The sequence below is a fragment of the Gymnogyps californianus genome, chromosome 12 (genome assembly GCF_018139145.2).
Source record: "Gymnogyps californianus isolate 813 chromosome 12, ASM1813914v2, whole genome shotgun sequence".
NCBI classification, from domain to species: Eukaryota; Metazoa; Chordata; class Aves; order Accipitriformes; family Cathartidae; genus Gymnogyps; species Gymnogyps californianus.
This window is the reverse complement of record NC_059482.1, coordinates 10,749,588-10,767,298: the sequence shown is the minus strand read 5'-3', so window position 1 is coordinate 10,767,298 and position 17,711 is coordinate 10,749,588. Positions and strand designations below refer to the sequence as shown.

The 17,711-nt window shown below is 48.1% G+C and overlaps 1 protein-coding gene across 1 annotated transcript in view; it reads right to left on the bottom strand.

Moving 5' to 3' along the window:
* The window catches only part of WTIP (WT1 interacting protein), an 84,382-nt gene extending 75,495 nt beyond the window's left edge, over positions 1-8,887 (bottom strand). The window contains 3 exon segments of the mRNA XM_050904229.1: positions 7,029-7,854; positions 7,857-8,547; positions 8,623-8,887. Coding sequence (XP_050760186.1) covers positions 7,029-7,854; positions 7,857-8,498 — 1,468 coding nt within the window. The 5' untranslated portion in view covers positions 8,499-8,547; positions 8,623-8,887.
* Between the last annotated feature and the right edge of the window lie 8,824 nt (positions 8,888-17,711).

The window sequence follows — 17,711 nt, the reverse complement described above, 5'->3', positions numbered from 1 at the left end:
GCACACCTGATTGGGTTTTTTTGGGGGGAGTGGGCACAGGGGAAGGGTGTATTTAAAAGCCTAATGTTACTTCTGGGAATCCGAGAGCCTTTTACTTGAGGAATGCAATACAGACCTGGCTTGGAGCTTGTGACAGAGCCCTAAAAAACAAACAGTTCTAATGAATTCCTTAGTGTTTCACGCAGCAGCCCCGTGGCTCTGCAATCACCAGGGGCACAGCACGCTCCAAACCAAACTGCAACATGGGCTCCACTCAGCCCTTGCAAACCAGTATCCTTTCCACAAGGATACCGACTCTTTGAAACAGGCAAAAAGAAACTTCCTTCTCTGCACGCATTTTGCATGTAAACAAACCCCTTTACTTCAAACTCATAGAGCTGGGTCGCTCATCCCCTTCCTCTGCCTTGGCACATTGCTGCATCACCCTGTAGCTCAAAAGCAGCCAGGGACGACATTCAAAGAGGTATGCACACAGGTACATTTCCCAAACCATAAGGTGGCAGGAAAGGGTAACAATTAAACCAGGAGTTACTACAGGACAGCAGTGCATATGCCTACATCAACTCTTGTATTATACATCCAAACCTCTGTATCAGAAACCTCACCTGTGGTAGCCCTAATAAAACACCTGGTGGTTCTTTGGAAGTCACCATCCCTCTCCGCACGCAGTGCTTTTATAACAATGCAGAGAGAACCCAAGAGTAAAAGCAAAAACAACAAAAATAAGCAAAAAACATTTGCCATCAAATAATACCCCTATTCACAGTCAAGTTTCCTGCAACTGAAGGCAAGAAAGCAGTTGTCCCCATTCATAACACATACTTCTGTACAAGTTATAGTCGCCCAAATTTCCTTTTAATGTTAATTGTACATGTTACATGCATCTAGTACTTAATAAAATGTAAACACATTTATATTCTCTCCCCTCCTCTTATTACATATGACATGGTTTATCACTTCCCAACTTCAGGGAGACTCACAAGCATGTACATGGCTAGCGGGGACTGCAAGAAGCCATCTAGGACCACTCCCCCATCCTTCATAGGGCATTTCATACCACAGACAAAAAAGACTTCTTTTTTCCAGCTCACTTGACTTGTGTTATCACACTTAATTTTTGCATCCTCTTCGTTGTCTTGAATTCTTTCTACATTCTCCCCTCCCACCTTCCTACTCCTTCCTCCCTTTGGAGGACGCTCCAGCTGCAGGCTTTCCCTATCACTATTTATCATTATTTTCTTGACTCATTCAGCCCATCATTCACTCTCTTCCCCTCTCCTCTACACTCATGCACCCAGGCACACGCAGCAGGACCATTCACTCTCCCCTTCACGCAGTCTGCACTGCCTGTTGCCTCAGTGTAGGATCAGTGACAGAAGGGCAGGCTCCTGGTAGCTGCCAGCACCAGGATGCTGCTAATTCACATGTAGCCCAGCACCTCCCACTGCAGCTCTTCTTGCACTTGCCCCAGTGAACACATACCTCCCTTGTCTGACCCCATTTTTGAGGGCTTTCTTGCATTTCAGCTAAAAAAGCCTGACCACTCTCAAATCAGTTTCAGCAACATATTTTCCAGCTGTAACTGGGAGATTAGCAAAACCAAACTCTGAAGTACATGACCTGTTTGAACACTTCAGGAGATCACACCATACAAGTTTATTTCTATTTAGATGTTTGCCTATTAAAGGCTCAAATCCAGTGGAAAAGAAATAATTTTTCACAGGACAGCCTCAACTGCAAAAGCTGAAGGATCTCAACTGCATTATACAAAGTATAACTGAATTATACAGAGTAATTCCCAGACAATAAATCTTTGCTTATTTCCAAAACCAGTATGATGTATCAACCGTTACCTCTATTTTAATGGAAATAGGAAAGATCTAATATTTCACAAAGCAAGCTTCAGGAAATCATAAGACAGAAAACAACACTTCAGCAAATACCTCAAGTGTTCTGATCATCAACTGCAAGCTCACCTAAATTTTGTTCAGATTTTCAAATTTCATCTTTAAGCAATGCAGCTTCTAGGCACTCACCACTTATCTGTCTTAATTTTGACCTCACTTGTATATACATCATTCTGTCACATCAACTTGCACACACAAAAGAAACATGAACATACAACTCTGAACTCACAAGCACACTGCAGGGCCCAAAAGCCAATCCTGCAATGCCAGCAGGATTTCTCAATGCAAAGAAACGGATTTGCATGGATAACCATGTACATAAAGGACAGAAAGTGCCTGGATGGGTCTAGGGATCTATTTCTTCCCTTCACCTACCTACCAGGGCAAAGGCTTTTCAACAAGATGTTACCAGCAGCGTTTCTTGGTGGTGCTCCAAAAAATGTGTGCTGGTACTACTGGGTGGCTTTCTGGAAAGATCCAGAAGCTCTTAAAAGTCAAGCCTACTTGCCAGGGTAAGAATGGGTTATTAACAGAATCCAGACTTTGTGTCTCATTCTGAGACATCAACCAACTCCTGCTTCGCTTGGTAAACCTCCTACAAGGTACCGAGAAAGGTGCCATTTCCCTCAGGGTGGAGAACGGTCAGACAAAGGTGCCTGTGCAAGATAAGAAAGGTGACAGCTCTCTGACAGGACCACTTGTTCCTCACTGAGGAGTACCGCATGTGGTATGAACTTGCTGTATTCCGCATATCGGATGTGAGAGATATGGGGGTGAGGTGGCAGCAAGGGGCAGGGAAGACACATGATGTGCAGAGATGGGGAAAAGCACCTTCACAAAGGGCACAGGGGTGTTGAAGGACACCAGCAAGATTTCAAACTTGCTTGTCTCTCTCTAGAATTTGCACAGGCAGGAAACGATCCACGGTCCCCCCACCTCCCTAGTCTCATGGTGCCTCTTCCCTCTCCTCTTCAGTTCAAGACAGTGAGACAATTAAGTCACTGCTTGCACTGGATCCCATCACCCTGACCAAGATGAGCAGACAGCCCTTGTTGGGCAATGGCTGCAGCACAGCAAGGGCTGCCAGGAGCACAGGATTGCTGCCTCTGCCCCTCCATCAACTCTCCCATTTCTGACAACACACCAGCGGAGCCACAGGACACACAGAGAGATCTTGTTCAAAAACAAAAGCCAAATCAGCACGACTGTTCAACACTATGACACTTCCCTGCCTGGTAGATAACAAGCTGTAGGTTTGCAGTCAGTCCCACAAGGATTGCTTGACTTGGATGGGCATGCCAAAATCCAATTTTTGCCTTAAACTGTCTTTTTCAACACCTAGACATCAGACTGAAGAATTCTGCAAAGTAAACGGAATTTAAGACAGTGCCTGAGCTGATGACTTTCCAACACTCACAAATGTCCTGTTGACACCTCAGGATGCACATTCAATTTAAAACATCCCTGAAAACAACTTTGACAATTCACTTCATCACATACAAATGCTCAGCTGAGAACAGTTATGAAAGTGAGTGAAAGCACTTTTTTATTACCTCTCTTCTCAGCATCTGCCACTAAACTGAGCATGTTTACTAAACTGTCAATACCTTGACAGGGGACAGACAGGGGGTCTCAGAGGGTTGAGGATGAAACAGTTTGGGCAGGGGTTGCACAGGAAGCAGCTACAAGGGAATGAAGTCTCACAGCTTCACCCAATCCAACTGCAGGCTGCTGCCAAAGGAACAGTCTCAGCCTCCTGGAGCCCTCTGTCTGCACCCTATCCCTTGGGTCAGCTCCAGCCACCTCATCGACAGTGATGAATTGGAGCAGCCCACCAATGCAGCCCAAAACAACCCTCCCTCTTCCCTTCCTTCTCTGCAGGCTTCGTTTTCTGTAAGATCAGTGAGCGCATGTGGTTGCAATGTGCTGCTGTGAGCACTTGAAGTGGCAGGGTGCTACCTCTCAGCTGTGCAACTGGGGGTAGGGCAGATGCAGAGCGCTCCTTTTGCGGCACTGTCATCTTCAGTCAGATTAAACCAACTGCAGAAGGGCGTTTTCGTTCTCTCTACAGATGCACTCAAGCCTGCTGGAAGAAAGGGGAGGATGGAGAAGGTAAGCACAGTGCTGCTCAGAGCCGTTCATACCAGCATAGGCAGAGACAGCTCAGTCCCCTAGACCTGCCGGTTTGCACACTGGTTGGCTCCCCCAGAGCCTCTCCAATGCTCAGACCCTGCACATGTCCTCCGTCATGTATTTATCCACCCCAGACTACAGGTTCCTCCTGAAGCAGAGTAGTGAGGTGTGGGAGAGCAGCCACGGACTGCCAGCATGAGTGCAGTTAGGGGAACACTCAAACTGGCCCACAAACAGAATTAAGGCAGAGTAGAGTTGTTCCTCCTCCAAACAGGACTGGCTAGTCACTTGACCTCAGTTTCAAAATAATACACTGCTTAATTTTTCTTTTTGTTGGGGGGGTGGAACGACAGACACAGGATGGACACAGACACGATGGTGGACAGAACACAGTAGAATTACCAGTGTCCTCATATAAGCATTTACTCACTAGACAACTGATCTCATCTAATTGAGAAGCATTAAACCATCTCCTCTGTTCCCTCTACCTTGTTAGACTATTGGCTCAACACTTCTGTTCTCCATAGGCATCACAGAACAACCCACGACTACCTTCGGAGCGTACCAGACACCAGCACTAAGGGAGTGAACGCATAAGCAAAGACTTCAGCTGTAGTGTGTGCGAGCTGCTATGCACATCAATACATTCCTCCTTGCTTCCTTTTATCAACATTGTTCAACACCCTCTCAGGTAAGTCAAACTAAATAGCAGTCTTCTCCCCATCCTGTTCTTGCTCTGCTTGTCTCTGACCCATCAGCCTGCAGGCATTCCTGCCAATCCCTCATGCGCTTGCTCAGCCGAAGCTCAGCATTCACTTCCATGGGTGACCTGAACCAGAAATGCAGGATCAAGCCCACCAGGATTTATCAAAACCTCAACAACTCACAGAAGTCAACTTTCTTTTAAAGCACCCCAGTTTTCTGGGCTTCATCTGCTTCCAGGACGCAAGGCACAGCAGCACTTCTTTGTGCTGCTACAACAAACACCTACAGAGCAGCTGGTACATACGCGCTCTCGGCATAAACGCGCAAGCTTACTGCTGATCCTACATAGGACGCATCTGCCGACGTTTAGGGCATGCTGCAACACATTGCTACAGAATATACCTGCAAGTAGTGACACTCGCAACAGGCAAACTCTTACAAATAAGAAAAACCCACCCACAACACAGATTCCCCAGGGCTGCTCCTGGAGTCCCTGATTGCACGCCCATCTTCCCTGGCCACTGGAAACCCCTCTCAGAGACTCAGGACAGCTATAACTTGTTTCTTACTCTGAATACATCTTATTTATCAATCTCTTACTGTATACCGCAGAAATTTTGAAGGTAACATTTCCCACAGTTAGTGTGTTAACGAGCCCTCCCATGCAGCTTCTGCACATACTCAGAAGTGAACTGTGATTGTCCTCAGCTGGAGTCACTCAGCTGGTGAGGAGTACCACACCAGCTGCAGACCCCACAAAAGATGCAGTGGATGACCATCAGCCTTCTTATCAGCCCCACACGGGATGGAGGGAGGCAGCAAGCACTGTGTTCAGCTTCCTTTGTCTGGGCACAAGAGCTTGTAGAAACTATGCCACTACAGTTCACAGAAAGGTTTTCCTTGTAGGAGAGGGTACTGCTCGCTTAGCTACCTCCGCTGATTGGCCCAGGTCTGTCTCACTGCAAGCATCTTGCAGACGTTTGCAAGGAGCCCTGCAACTCCTCCCTTCCATGCAGAGCGCACTAATGCTGGGCCAAAAGCAGTTTGAATCCTTGTGTTTAAATCAGCGACCAAGGTAATGCACATCTCCATCCTCAGCAACGCTCATGTCAGTCAGAAATCACACACTGCCAGGGAGCCTTGCCCCTGCACCCAGGCAGCACACAAAGGCGCAGAGATAACTGTCCCCTCAAACATCATGGATGGGGGCTGACTCATCCACAGCCCCTCATCTTCCTAGGCCTCTTTCTCCCTCCTCTGCAGGGAGAGAGCCCTCTTTCTCCCTCCTTACGCCCCTATGCGAAAGCCCTCACCCCTCGTTCAAGCAGGGGACAAACTGCTCCCAACGGCTGCCCAGGTCCAGCAGTCACCCAGCTCATCTGCATTTGCCAGCGCAGGACAAACAGGGCAGTATTTGCACACTCCAGGGTCATCTTTCAAAGGCATTTTGGCCTTTTCCACCCAGTACAAAGTAAGACAGGAGAGCTTAATCCTAACTAGTGTAACTACGAAACGTGTTCACTCATTTCAGGAAGTTACTTTTGTTCTATAAAGAAGCAACAAAAATTCAGGAGATGACCAACAGGCTGATTTAGCCTCAGCAAGGACAGAGAGCTCTCCTCTCCCCCAAACTCCCCTCCTGTCCCAGGGTCGACACCGACCCCCATCAGCCTTCCATGCTGAGCAGACCCTGCAGGGCCTCACGAGGCAGAAACAATGCCGGGCTCCAACAGGCACTCTGAACTACCACAAAGATTTTACTGAATGAGGCACTAAAAATTGCTTCACCAGCCACGCTCATCATCTATAAAAGTTATCACAGACGGCCTGAAAGCACGATCGCAAACGCCACAGCCTCAGGGACGCTGGAGGTTATTGGTGAAGCTTCAGCAGCCGAAGAGGAAGGGAGGCAAATGAGAGTCACTGTAAGCCCCAACAGCACAAATAGCTTCTGTAACACCTCAGACAAGTCTCCCATCCGCACATCGAAGGGGAAGCACCACACATCCTGGCAAACTGCGTAAGGACTAGACAGGAGAGAGGTCAAACGCCAAGAACGAGCTACGGTGCAAGCACTTCTGACACCAGTTGGACAGACAGCATTTGTGGCGATATGGGACTTCAGCAGGTACCTGGTCCAGAGCAGCCCCGGGCATCACACGCTCACCCTCTCCACAGCCAAACCCACCCGGCTCCGGGCAGGCCCTGCACACCGCCATCCTTCAGCCGCTCGCCCCCTCCAGCCCCGCGGCCGCCCGCACCCCACCCCGGCGGCTCACTCACCAAAGTACTCCTTCTTCATGTGCATCTCCAGCTCCTTCTCCAGCTCCAGCGTCAGCGCCTCCAGCCGCCTCTCCGCCTGGCTGGGGCCGCTCTCCCGGCATGGCGTCACCTGGTAGGGGAGCTTGAATTTGGGAGCCGAAGCAGAGCCTTTGGTCGGGCTGTAGGCGTAGGGGGGCGCCGCCTCGGGGGCGGCGGCCGGGTGCTGCTGGTCGTGCCGCGGCGGAGACTGGCCGTGGATCTTGTGATAGAGGTCCCCCAGCTCGGGCACGGCGCCGTCCTCCTGCAGGCCGGGCCCCAGCAGGGAGGAGCGGGGCGAGGGCAGCTGCAGCTCGGGGTAGGCGCTCATGGAGCCGCGGGAGCTCCGCGAGCTCTGGCTGGAGATGCTGGAGCGGGGGCTGACCACGGCGGCGCCTGCCGCGCCGCGGCCCTCGGGGCCGCAGAGGCTGGAGCGGGGGCTGGCCAGGGCGAGCCCGGCGCCGCCCGCCCCCTCCGGCTCGGCGCTGCCCGGCGGGCCGTACCTGGAGTCCGAGTAGCTGGAGCGGGGGCTGGTGGTGCAGGAGTACTGGCTGGCGGTGCTGGAGCGGGGGCTGGCGTGGCGCTGGTCGTAGCCCATGCTGATGCCGCTGGTGCGGTTGCTGCTAGGCTTGCTGCCGCCGCCGTCGTAGCTGGTGAGGCTGGCGCGGGGGCTGGAGTGCTTGCTGGTGTCGCTGGCCGTGCTGGCGTAGCTGGAGCGGGGGCTGAGGGCGGCGCCGTCGTACTGCACCAGGCTGGCACGGGGGCTGCCGTACTTCTCCTGGCCGGGCACCACCAGGCTGGAGCGGGGCTGGAGAACTTCTCGTAGGGCAGGGCGGCCGCGCCGCCCAGGCTGGAGCGCGGGCTGGAGAACTTGCCGTGCTCGGCGACGGGGCCCGGCGAGGAGGCGGCCAGGCTGGCCCGCGGGCTAGCGGCGCCGTACTTGCCGTCCGGGCCGCCGGGCGCCCGCCCGCCGCCTTTGGCCACGTAGCCGCCCTCGTAGGCGCTGCCCGCGGCGTAGCGGTAGCCCTCGGCCGAGTAGCGCTTGCCCTTGTCGGCGAAGCCGCTGTAGCAGGGCAGCGCCACCTCGGAGCGGGTGCACAGCCCCTCCTCGCAGCACGGCGGCCCCGCGGCCGGCGGCGGCTCGGCGGCGCGGCCGTTGGCGGCGCGGAGCGGGGCGGCCGGCGCCGCGGGCGGGTAGGCTTTGCCGCAGGGGGCGGCGGCGGGGAAGGCTTCGGCGGGCGGCGGCGGCGCGGCGGTGCCGTTCATCTTCCGGCCCCGCTGCTCCGCCGTCATGTGGGCGGCGATGACCCGCTTGGTCTCCTCCAGGTCGGGGTGCAGCGCCAGGTCCCGGCGGCCGCCCCGGCCGAACGGACCCTCCGGGCAGGGCTCGTAGAGGGACAGATCCTCCATGAACTTGGTGGCCTTCAGTGCCATGTCCTCCTCGTAGTTCTCCATGCTCGGCCGGAGCCCGGCGGCGCGGGGCGTGGGAGGGACGGCGAACTCTCTGCGAAAGCACAGCCCGGAGTAGAGAAAGGGGGGGGGGGGGAAAAGGCAAAAAAAAAAAAAAACCAAAACACACCAAAAGAAAGCCCCTTCCCGCGGTCCTAGCGGGGCAGCGGCAGGACGCGGCTCCTTCTCCGGAGGGCGGCTCGGCGGCGACCAGGCGAAGCGGCAGTCACCTCGGCGGCATCCCCGCGCCGCGGCGCTCGGCTCGGTGCGGCCGGGCTGCCCGGCGGAGCGCGGCGAGCGGAGACGAGGAGCCCCTGTGTCACTTTCCAGCCTTAAATAAGTTGCTCGGTCCAGTCAATGGCGCGCTGCGCGGAGGAATTTGCGCTCGGCGGCTCCCTGCCCCCGCCGCCCCCGGCCGGCCGCCCCGCGGCGGGGCCGCGGCCCGGCCCGCACCCCCGGGCGGGGGCGAAGGCGGCGGCCGGCCCGGAGGGGCTTTGCGGCGCGGCGAGCGGAGCGCGGGGCGCGGCGAGGCAGGGACTCCTTTGTGTGGGGCAGGAATGCGAGGAAGGAGACTGGGCGCTGCGTCCCGCTGGAATGTAGTTAATGCCGGAGCCAAACAATGATTTTCACCGAGTCAGTCAGGGAGAGGGCGGCCGCGGCGCTGCTCGGCGGCGGAGTCGGCAGCTTCCCTTGCGCGCCGCCCGCTCTCCTCCTCGGCCAGCGCTCACGGAGCCCTGCCCGGGGCAGGCGGTGCCGCTGCTCACCGCGGACCGGGAGGCGGCGAGGCTGTCACCGCGCCCCGGGCCGCCGCTGGGCGGGAAGCCGGGGGCTGAGGAGAGTGCCCGCGCGGGGGCTCGGCGGAGCGCCCTGAGGGAAGCCGTACACGGAGGGGTCTGTCAGGGCGGGAGACGTTGAACCCCCGCCCGGGGTTCCCGCCTTCCGGGGGGCTCTGCCGCTCTCGCCCCTGACTGGAACTTTCCGGCGGGACCCGCGGCCTCGTCCCGCCGCGGGAAGGGGGCAGCTCTCGCCCGCCCTCCTGCCGGGGCTGCGGCCGGGGAGCGCCAAGTAAAATAACCGACGTCTCGGTGGTGTCTGCAGTGGCCGGGGGTTACGGGATCAGCCCCGCTGCTGCAAATGACTCACACGTGTGCAAAATGCCCAGAGCTGGCCAGGTGACTCCGCTGAAAGGACCTGTGCTTTAGCATGGCAGCTGATAATTATTTGCAGTTATTTAGTCTTCAAAAAAGAAAAAGGCAGTACTAAAACGTATGATAAACATATTGTGGCCTAAAGCAATCTATGGATTGACAAGAGTTTAAAAAAGCATGCTACTGTCTGTGTAACTTCGCAAGAGCTTCATCTGTTGATCTGGTAACAAACAAGACCCAGCACTGCTTGCCATTTACATCTCTACGCACACGAAAAAGGTGGTCAGAAAACACCATCTCCGAAATGGGTACTGAACTGAGACCTCCGATACTAAACCATAGCCTACACTTAATTTTTTTGCAACTAAGCTGCAAATCCCTGACGATCATTTGTGTTGATGGCAGAAATGCTGATGAAGCCCTAACAATAGGTACCTGAGCGGTGTCCTTACACTGCTAGGTGCTGAGCACCCTGTGAGGAGAGAAATATGTTGCAAGTTTAAGCTGTAGGCACTCTGCTGTGCCAAGAACATTTTATCCTGTTATCATACCTAATTAAACATTAAAAGCAACTGTGTACTCAAAAATGTCCCCAGCTGTGGAGGGCAATTGATTGGTAATCTGTTTGTTTGTGTGTGCAGGAGTGGCAAGCAAAAAAAAAATCCAACGAACCATGTAAATGTGCAGAGCAAGACCTGAAAAGCAAATCTATTGGACATGGGAGAGGTAATCCACTGTCAATGTGAACATACGTGTGAAAATACAACCAATCTTGGGAGTCAAGTGCTCTTTTCTAATATGTGTTCACATCTTTCATTACACTTCTCGATGATCTCCTAAACAAGCTGTTACCATGTGCTTGTCGAGCTTACCACTTGTGCAACAAGTTACATTTCGCCTCTAGTCTGCAGGTGTGTGATGGTCAAAAGCGCCTTTTGCAGTTGCGCATCCTGGTGCACACCATCGCCGCTCCAACTAACACAGCACGGGCCCTCAGCATCAGCAGCAAAAGCTTCCCAGCAAATGTGCCACAGAACTGAGCGGGATCAAAGCAGCAGTTCAAGTCCCCGTCCCATTCAAGCCTTGGACTTTCTGGTAAAGCTGTCAGCAAAGACACAAACTGTGCTGTTAGCCATGTAGCATGGACATGTACCCACCAAGAAGAGAGAGGTTCCTTCCACAGAGCACGTGGAAATCACCATTAACCTGAGCCCTCATCTACCCCACCTGGGACTCCTGCACAAAGGTCGTTTGGGGCAGTAGATGTCTCACGGGCTGCTGCCCTCAAGTGTACTGGTGCAGAGCTGCTGCTTCAGCCGTTCCTGGGGCCTGTACTAGGATGTTCTATCCTGTTACTGACTTTGAACTACTTACTGCCAATTTTTATAAGGTTGTCTTCCTGAGAAACTAGGAGAGGCTCATGGTCAACCTGGGAACTTGGTCCATCAGAGCACATGTAAAGAAAAATTAATTTAAGTTTTTGGGTTTTTTTAAACTTTACAACATTAGATAACTTTACTATTAATCTAACAGAGTGGGTAGGACATATTGGGAGGCCCTGCCTGTGTGCTCATGCAAGGAAGCATTTTGAGCAGCTATTTTTACAGTAGGAACTGCAGAGCTGATGCTGTGTGAAGTCAGAAGCATAAGCTACAGCAGGAGCTTGTCTTTCTGTAGCTCTGTCCTTCTGAGCCACAAATCTGCCCTTGTTCCACCTCTTAAGGCAGCACAGTTCTATACTGCTGCTGCCAGCAGGTAGCAAGTTTCTACAGTAAGCGTCTTGGTACGTAAGTCATTAAAGCACGTGCTTTGTTGAGTATGAACTCATGCAAAAAACATACTGGGAACCGAGAGAATCTGGGGAATCTAAGGAACTAGCCATTTTTAGTAAGCAATGTGCATCAAATGATAAAAATCACTTGCTTTTACTGTTGAAAGCTTATGCTCAGTAAGTAAATCCTCAAAGCCAGGCCTAGCCAAGCATGCTGCAGCCCTGGGCCAGAGTATCCCTGCACCGTGTTCCCATCTCAGCCCTGCTGCAGGGGCAATACTACAGACCTGCTCTTCACCAGTAAATCATACTTCTGTCATACACATAATGAACATAACATTTATCCACACTGTAGCCACAGATGTAGCCCACATGGGTGAAATAAATATGCTTGCAGTGGTACATAGCACACTCAGGCACTGCTGCATTTCTCATAGAGGACCAAATGTGTCAGGCTGTGCAAACAAAAAGTGTAGAGTTAAAGCTGCTGTTGCTGTAATAAGTACCCCCATCATTCTTCGTACTGTTATACACAAGAAAACCCAAAGTACTGGGCAATTACAGCTTGACAATGCTGATGTCCCCATTTTATTTTAAATATATTTGCTTAATTTTAACAACCAGCAGTAAAACGTATATATTGCAAAAAGACTCACACTTCCACAACTAAGAGCACAAGAGCTGTCATAGAGTATTACAAAAGCGGAACTTCATTTCTTAATTTGGTGTGGTAATCCTTATGCCTGATTTTAACGTGTATCAGTAAATCAGGTATTAAGGAAAGCCAGCTGCTTCTGTTAAATAAACTCCTTTGTCTAAGACTTAAAGGGAGCAAAAAAGCCAGGTGGAGTTATTGATCTGTGAATATCAGCTGGCTGGGCTCCACAAGCAGTGCACTCCTGTTTCTTTTAATTGCCAGCGCCTTCAAGGAAACGCTGCCCAAGCCAACAGGCAGGGAGACCTACCTGATGGCCTGGTGGTGATTTTGTCTACCTGAGTTGCAAACAGTTTATTACCAACAAAGCAGAGAATCTGTAAATGTAAGAATTCACTGGTGAAACTTTAGCCCTGTTGAAGACAATGGCAAAAATCCCACTGACTTGTGTTGCGGTGTACATTATATCAGGCGTGGTTTTACTGACACAAGGCAGGAGGGAGTTCTTTGTCTCACTTCATCAATTTAACAATTTGAAGCGGCTCCACAGATTTGCTTATTGAATTGGATGCTAACTGATTTTTTGCAATTTCCCTCCTTGTCTCCAACGTTAAGAAAGCAATGAAATTATACCTTGAAGTCCACAAGGTAAATAAGAGTTATTATTACTCAGAGATTTACTGTTCTGATTTCCAGTTTTAAAATTTATTGGTTTCTTGGTGAGGAATGTAATGATTATTCTTTTTCTCTGGTCTGTTTTAAGCCCGATTAAAAAAAAACAAAACAAAACACCAAAAATCTTGTGAAATCCATAAAAAAATTATGCTGAGGAATGTTTTTATTTTGGGAGGGGGGACTGAAGTTTTTATTTTCTTTGAAGTGGTAGCTGTATTGTGTTTTATATTGCTTTGTTTTGCTTGTTTGGGTCCTGTATGTTAATTTGTGTTGTGATAACTTTAAGCAAGCTTTTTGGAATATGAAGTTTGGACATTAATATGTATTTGGACTTGGGTGATTTGTTTGCAAATCACCTTGTTCTGACATGTTTTTAAAAATACTCCTTTGCAGTTGATCACAGCTTTTAAAAATTGAAATTATTGAATGTGTTTTAGGGCACCATCTTCTGGTAGACAGAACACATTGTATTTGAATGGCTACCTTTGCTAGGCACAACTATTTAAAATATTTTTGACTAACACTACTCTGCAGGCTTACAGGTCATTTCTCATTCTAAATCTGCAATAAAACACTATTTAACATTTTTTACATTCTTCTTATTCATTGCAAATGCAGCTATTCACTGTGCTGTGCAAATTTAACTTGGGACAGACCCTGTAAAATTCCAGTCACAACAGGCACTTTGTGAATGTGCTAGGTTAGACAGACAACGTATGTCCAAGCACTTACGATTAATACACCATTTATGTATCTTATTTCTTTTATAGTTTCATCTTCCATTTTTCTTACATATTTCAGATAATAACACTTCTGGCCAAAGCAGTTTATTGGCTCATACTTTGGAGACTGCACATGGCCTTAGTCATACTTCCTTGCAATCACAGGACACAATCACTGTATATTCAAACACAATCAGTTAGCTTAATAGCAGCCACTACATTTGCATAAATACATAACTTAGCTGGCCAGCTCAGTTAGCAGTGCACCCACTTAGTGTACTCTTTTAAGGAGCTCTTAGGTTATATAGCTTCTTATTTCAGAGACTTGGAAATATAAACTTGGGACTCTACAGAGCTAAAATTTATTTTGACGTGATAAAAAGGAAGTCCTGATTACAATACTGCAAACCATCATCTGGCAAAGAAATCAGATAGCATTAGTGCATTTAATAAAAAATAGAAACACTGCGTGAGGGCCAGACTGCTATACACATGCCCCCCTATTCTCTGCTGGTGAAAACTATCAGACTAACTGTATGCGCCTCTTTATACCCATTCAAGAAACGAGGCAGGCTACGAGCACTGACCTCCTGACCTGACAATACAACGCACTTCAGCTATGATGAGAAAGATCATTTCAGAAGAAAGAGGACATTGGTTTGTTGAGAACACCAATTACATTTACATTTCATGGTATTTTCTATATAAAATGGTATGATAGAGATAACACTTGTTAACAGAAAATAATGAACAAATTTGCAAGAAGAATAGAGCTGTTCCATAAGCAATGGAACTAATGAAAGCCAGTCTCCTACAGGTCTGTATTCTGCATCCTTTGCATCCTCCAGCTTGTAACCTCCTCTCCAAATCCCCCATAACACTGCAGTCCTGTCACCCGCTTTGTCCCATAGAGCTCTCCCACTGCTACAGGACTTACCCCAGCCCTCAGGCACTATATACAGTACCTCCAGGTTCCTCCCACCATATTCACCTACATCCCTCAATAGACTCGTCAGTGCGCTTCTGTCTCTGGCACTCCTCCTCTATGTCATCTTTAATTCTCTCCCAGGTCCACCTACATACCGCCTTTCTGTCCCCTTTGTAACATCCACAGCTCCTAGCAGCTTCCTAAGCTTCTAGTTAGGTATCTTAGCCACTCTTTTTTCCCCAGCACACTCCTGCTACCTCCCGTTATCACTGGTTAGATGCACAAAATGCAGTAAACTCCCATGTGGACTTGCATACAGACGCACCAGCAGGCAGGTGTGTGAGTACCACACCTAAAAAGGCTAAGTGCTACCGTAGAAGCGCTTCTGTGCATCTGTCTCTCCTTATCTACAGCCACTTACTTGTAGAATTGCAGTAGCTTTGAGATCACTGATGTAATTGCTCAATGTTTGCAAGTAGCTTCATATGTTGCTCGACAGGACTGGCAGGGCAATTCCGTAACTATCTTTTCTTTAGGAAATCATACTGACAATTTCTCACTTTTTCTCATGTAAGTTAAGAAGTATGCTGATGAGAAAGACAAAAATAACGACATGTATCTAAACAGCAATTTTCTTCTCGTAATATAAACAGATATCAAGCTATATCTAGGAGTACATTTATTTACTTCATCCTACTCCTCCCTTAAAGAAGAATCGAGGCCTCCAAATCAAAGCATTAAATTGCCTCCCCCTCCTGTTCCTTTGTCTGTAGGTGTATGTTCTCTGTAATCATTCTGCTTAGACACTAGCCCAGAAATAATCTCAGGCAAGCAAAAAACAGATGACTGACTTCTGTAAGATTTGTTGTATTACTTTGATCCTAGTTTCTGCTTTCTTGCACGTTCAGTATTTTAGATACACAAAATTGAAGGCTTCTTGTCCTTATAGCTGCAAAGAGAAGAAAGAAAATATCCCTACCTGTAGGCACAGAAACAGAACACGGGGGAAAAGAACAAATTTATTTTCCTTAATTCAGTGTTTGTTCAGTTTTCTAATCCAAATTTAAAATTTTGGGGCAGTAAAGATAAGGCTTGAAGCAGATATCAATGGTATATACAAACTGAACACAAGCCTACTTTATCTTCTGGGATCTAATAAATGGTTAGCATGAGGTCTTTGTTGTAAAGGTCAGAACTTGAAATGGCACATCAATCTGCTTGCCAGCTGTCAGAGTCAACAGGCCAGGAAAGCATGCATCTCTCTCTCTGGCTCAACAATGAAATGGTTTCATAAAGTAAAATTAAAATGTCACATAGAACTACTACAAACATTAAATGGTTATCTACAGGTTAAAGCTGCTCTTTAGGAAATGGGCTGGTACAAGGCTGTCTGTCATCATGGCCCCAAAAGTTCTTTCTCCTGAATGATTATCAATTGCCTCTTAAGGGCGATTCTCTAGATGCTTTGAGAATCGGATAGGTTGCACTGCTGCCTTTTTTTTTTTTTTGTAACAATAAGATTGTGGGAAAATCGTTACAAATTTCTTCACCATAAGTCAGAGCAGCTTAATGACTCTCTAGTTAACTGTTGTATATCAATGGTGGTCAATGTTCCTTTCCATGCTCCACTGCAGAAAAGGGATATTGAACTAACAGCATACAAAGACAGATACTAGATACACTCTCAGCTGCATTCAACTATGCTAAAATATTCCACTATTTTTCTTGTCCTTTTCATACATGGCACTCAAATTTGCTAAGTAAATAAAAAATACAAGCATCAAGAATGAATTGTTACTATGAAAAGCAGCCAGAAAAGCTTACCTGCGTTACAGAAATTTACATCAGTATAAACAAACTACTAGAGAACACTGTGTGACAGAAGAGCCAATTTGTATCACTGCAAATAGCAATTTGTGGACTGATTTAATGAGCCTGGCTCAAAAATTGTTAGTGAAGACAGAGCCTACATTAGGGTTGCCAAGCTAAGGCACTGGGAAGAATTTCTCCTCCATTTTAACATTTAAATCTTGTGTCTTTTTTTTTTTTTTTAATTACTTGAAAGCTTAATAAATGCTTTGATTTATAATTTGCTCTCAAGGGCAGGAGAAAGTTTGAGTTGGAAAATTCTACATTAATACAGTATTGGTGACTAGTAGCCAATTAAGGACATTCATACTCCATCAGTTCTGAAAAGCAGTTTTTCATTTAGCACAGAAGCAGTTTGCATTTTTAGTGCTTCATTCAGTACTGCCCAACTTAACAAGAACTGAAGAGCTGACACTATATGAACAGCCTGCCATATGTTCTGTAGAAGCAGCCTGTGTAAAGAAAAATATATTAAAAATCATTCACTTGAAAGTATTTTGCAGGAAGGACCTAAGAGCATTTTTTGGCCATCTACCTACTTACTACCCAGACAAGAACAGCACAATTACATCTCCTAAATACATCAAGATGTAATTGCTTATATAGTTAAATTCTAGACTACCTTTGATGCTGCAAACCAAATGATGATGCATCATGAAAATTACTTAATGCTTCTCTAAAACTTAACCTAACCAGTGTCGTGCAGTGGTACCCCCCCATCTAAGATACAATGCCTGATGAATTCCGAACATTTTTGCAATCTGGCCTTATTGACAGAGTTGTCTACTGCCCTGAGAAACTATTATGAGTATCTTCTTGGACAGCAGCATCCCAAATACTTCAATTGTTTGAGTACTGTCATCTTATGCTGTTAACACTAACAACTTAAGAAGTAGAAGCCAGTGAGACTGAGTAGCCCCCCACCTCTTTTACCCCCAAATCTGTTGGTGTCATTTCAATTCAGCTCATATACCACTCAACTTCCAAGCCCTGAACACTCTCAACTTCAGTAAAACTAATGCAATAAAGTTACCAGAATTATAGCCTCTACTGTTAAAATAATCAAGAGTCAGAAAGCTAGGTTCCTGTATACCAACCAGTACAAGCAGGGAAATTTCTCAGGTAGAGTGAGACAGGATCACACGATCTTAGACACATTACACATGCCATCAGCTTAGATAAAGCTTTGTCATGTCACAATGAGAAGCACAGATAACAAGCTATTTGACAAGTAATTTAATAAACCAATAATTTTATTTTTAGTAAAGCTTAAAAAAAGAAATTATCGGCCTTAATTTTTGGAAGATGTAATCGACATACTAAATTCTAGTACTTCAGCTGTTTATGGCAAGAACTATAAAAGCTTCCCATTGTAGCATTGAAAATCCTTTCTGTAATGCCTCTTATTTACATCTTTACCTCTCAGTCTTTACTCATGCTGGCCAAGAAGC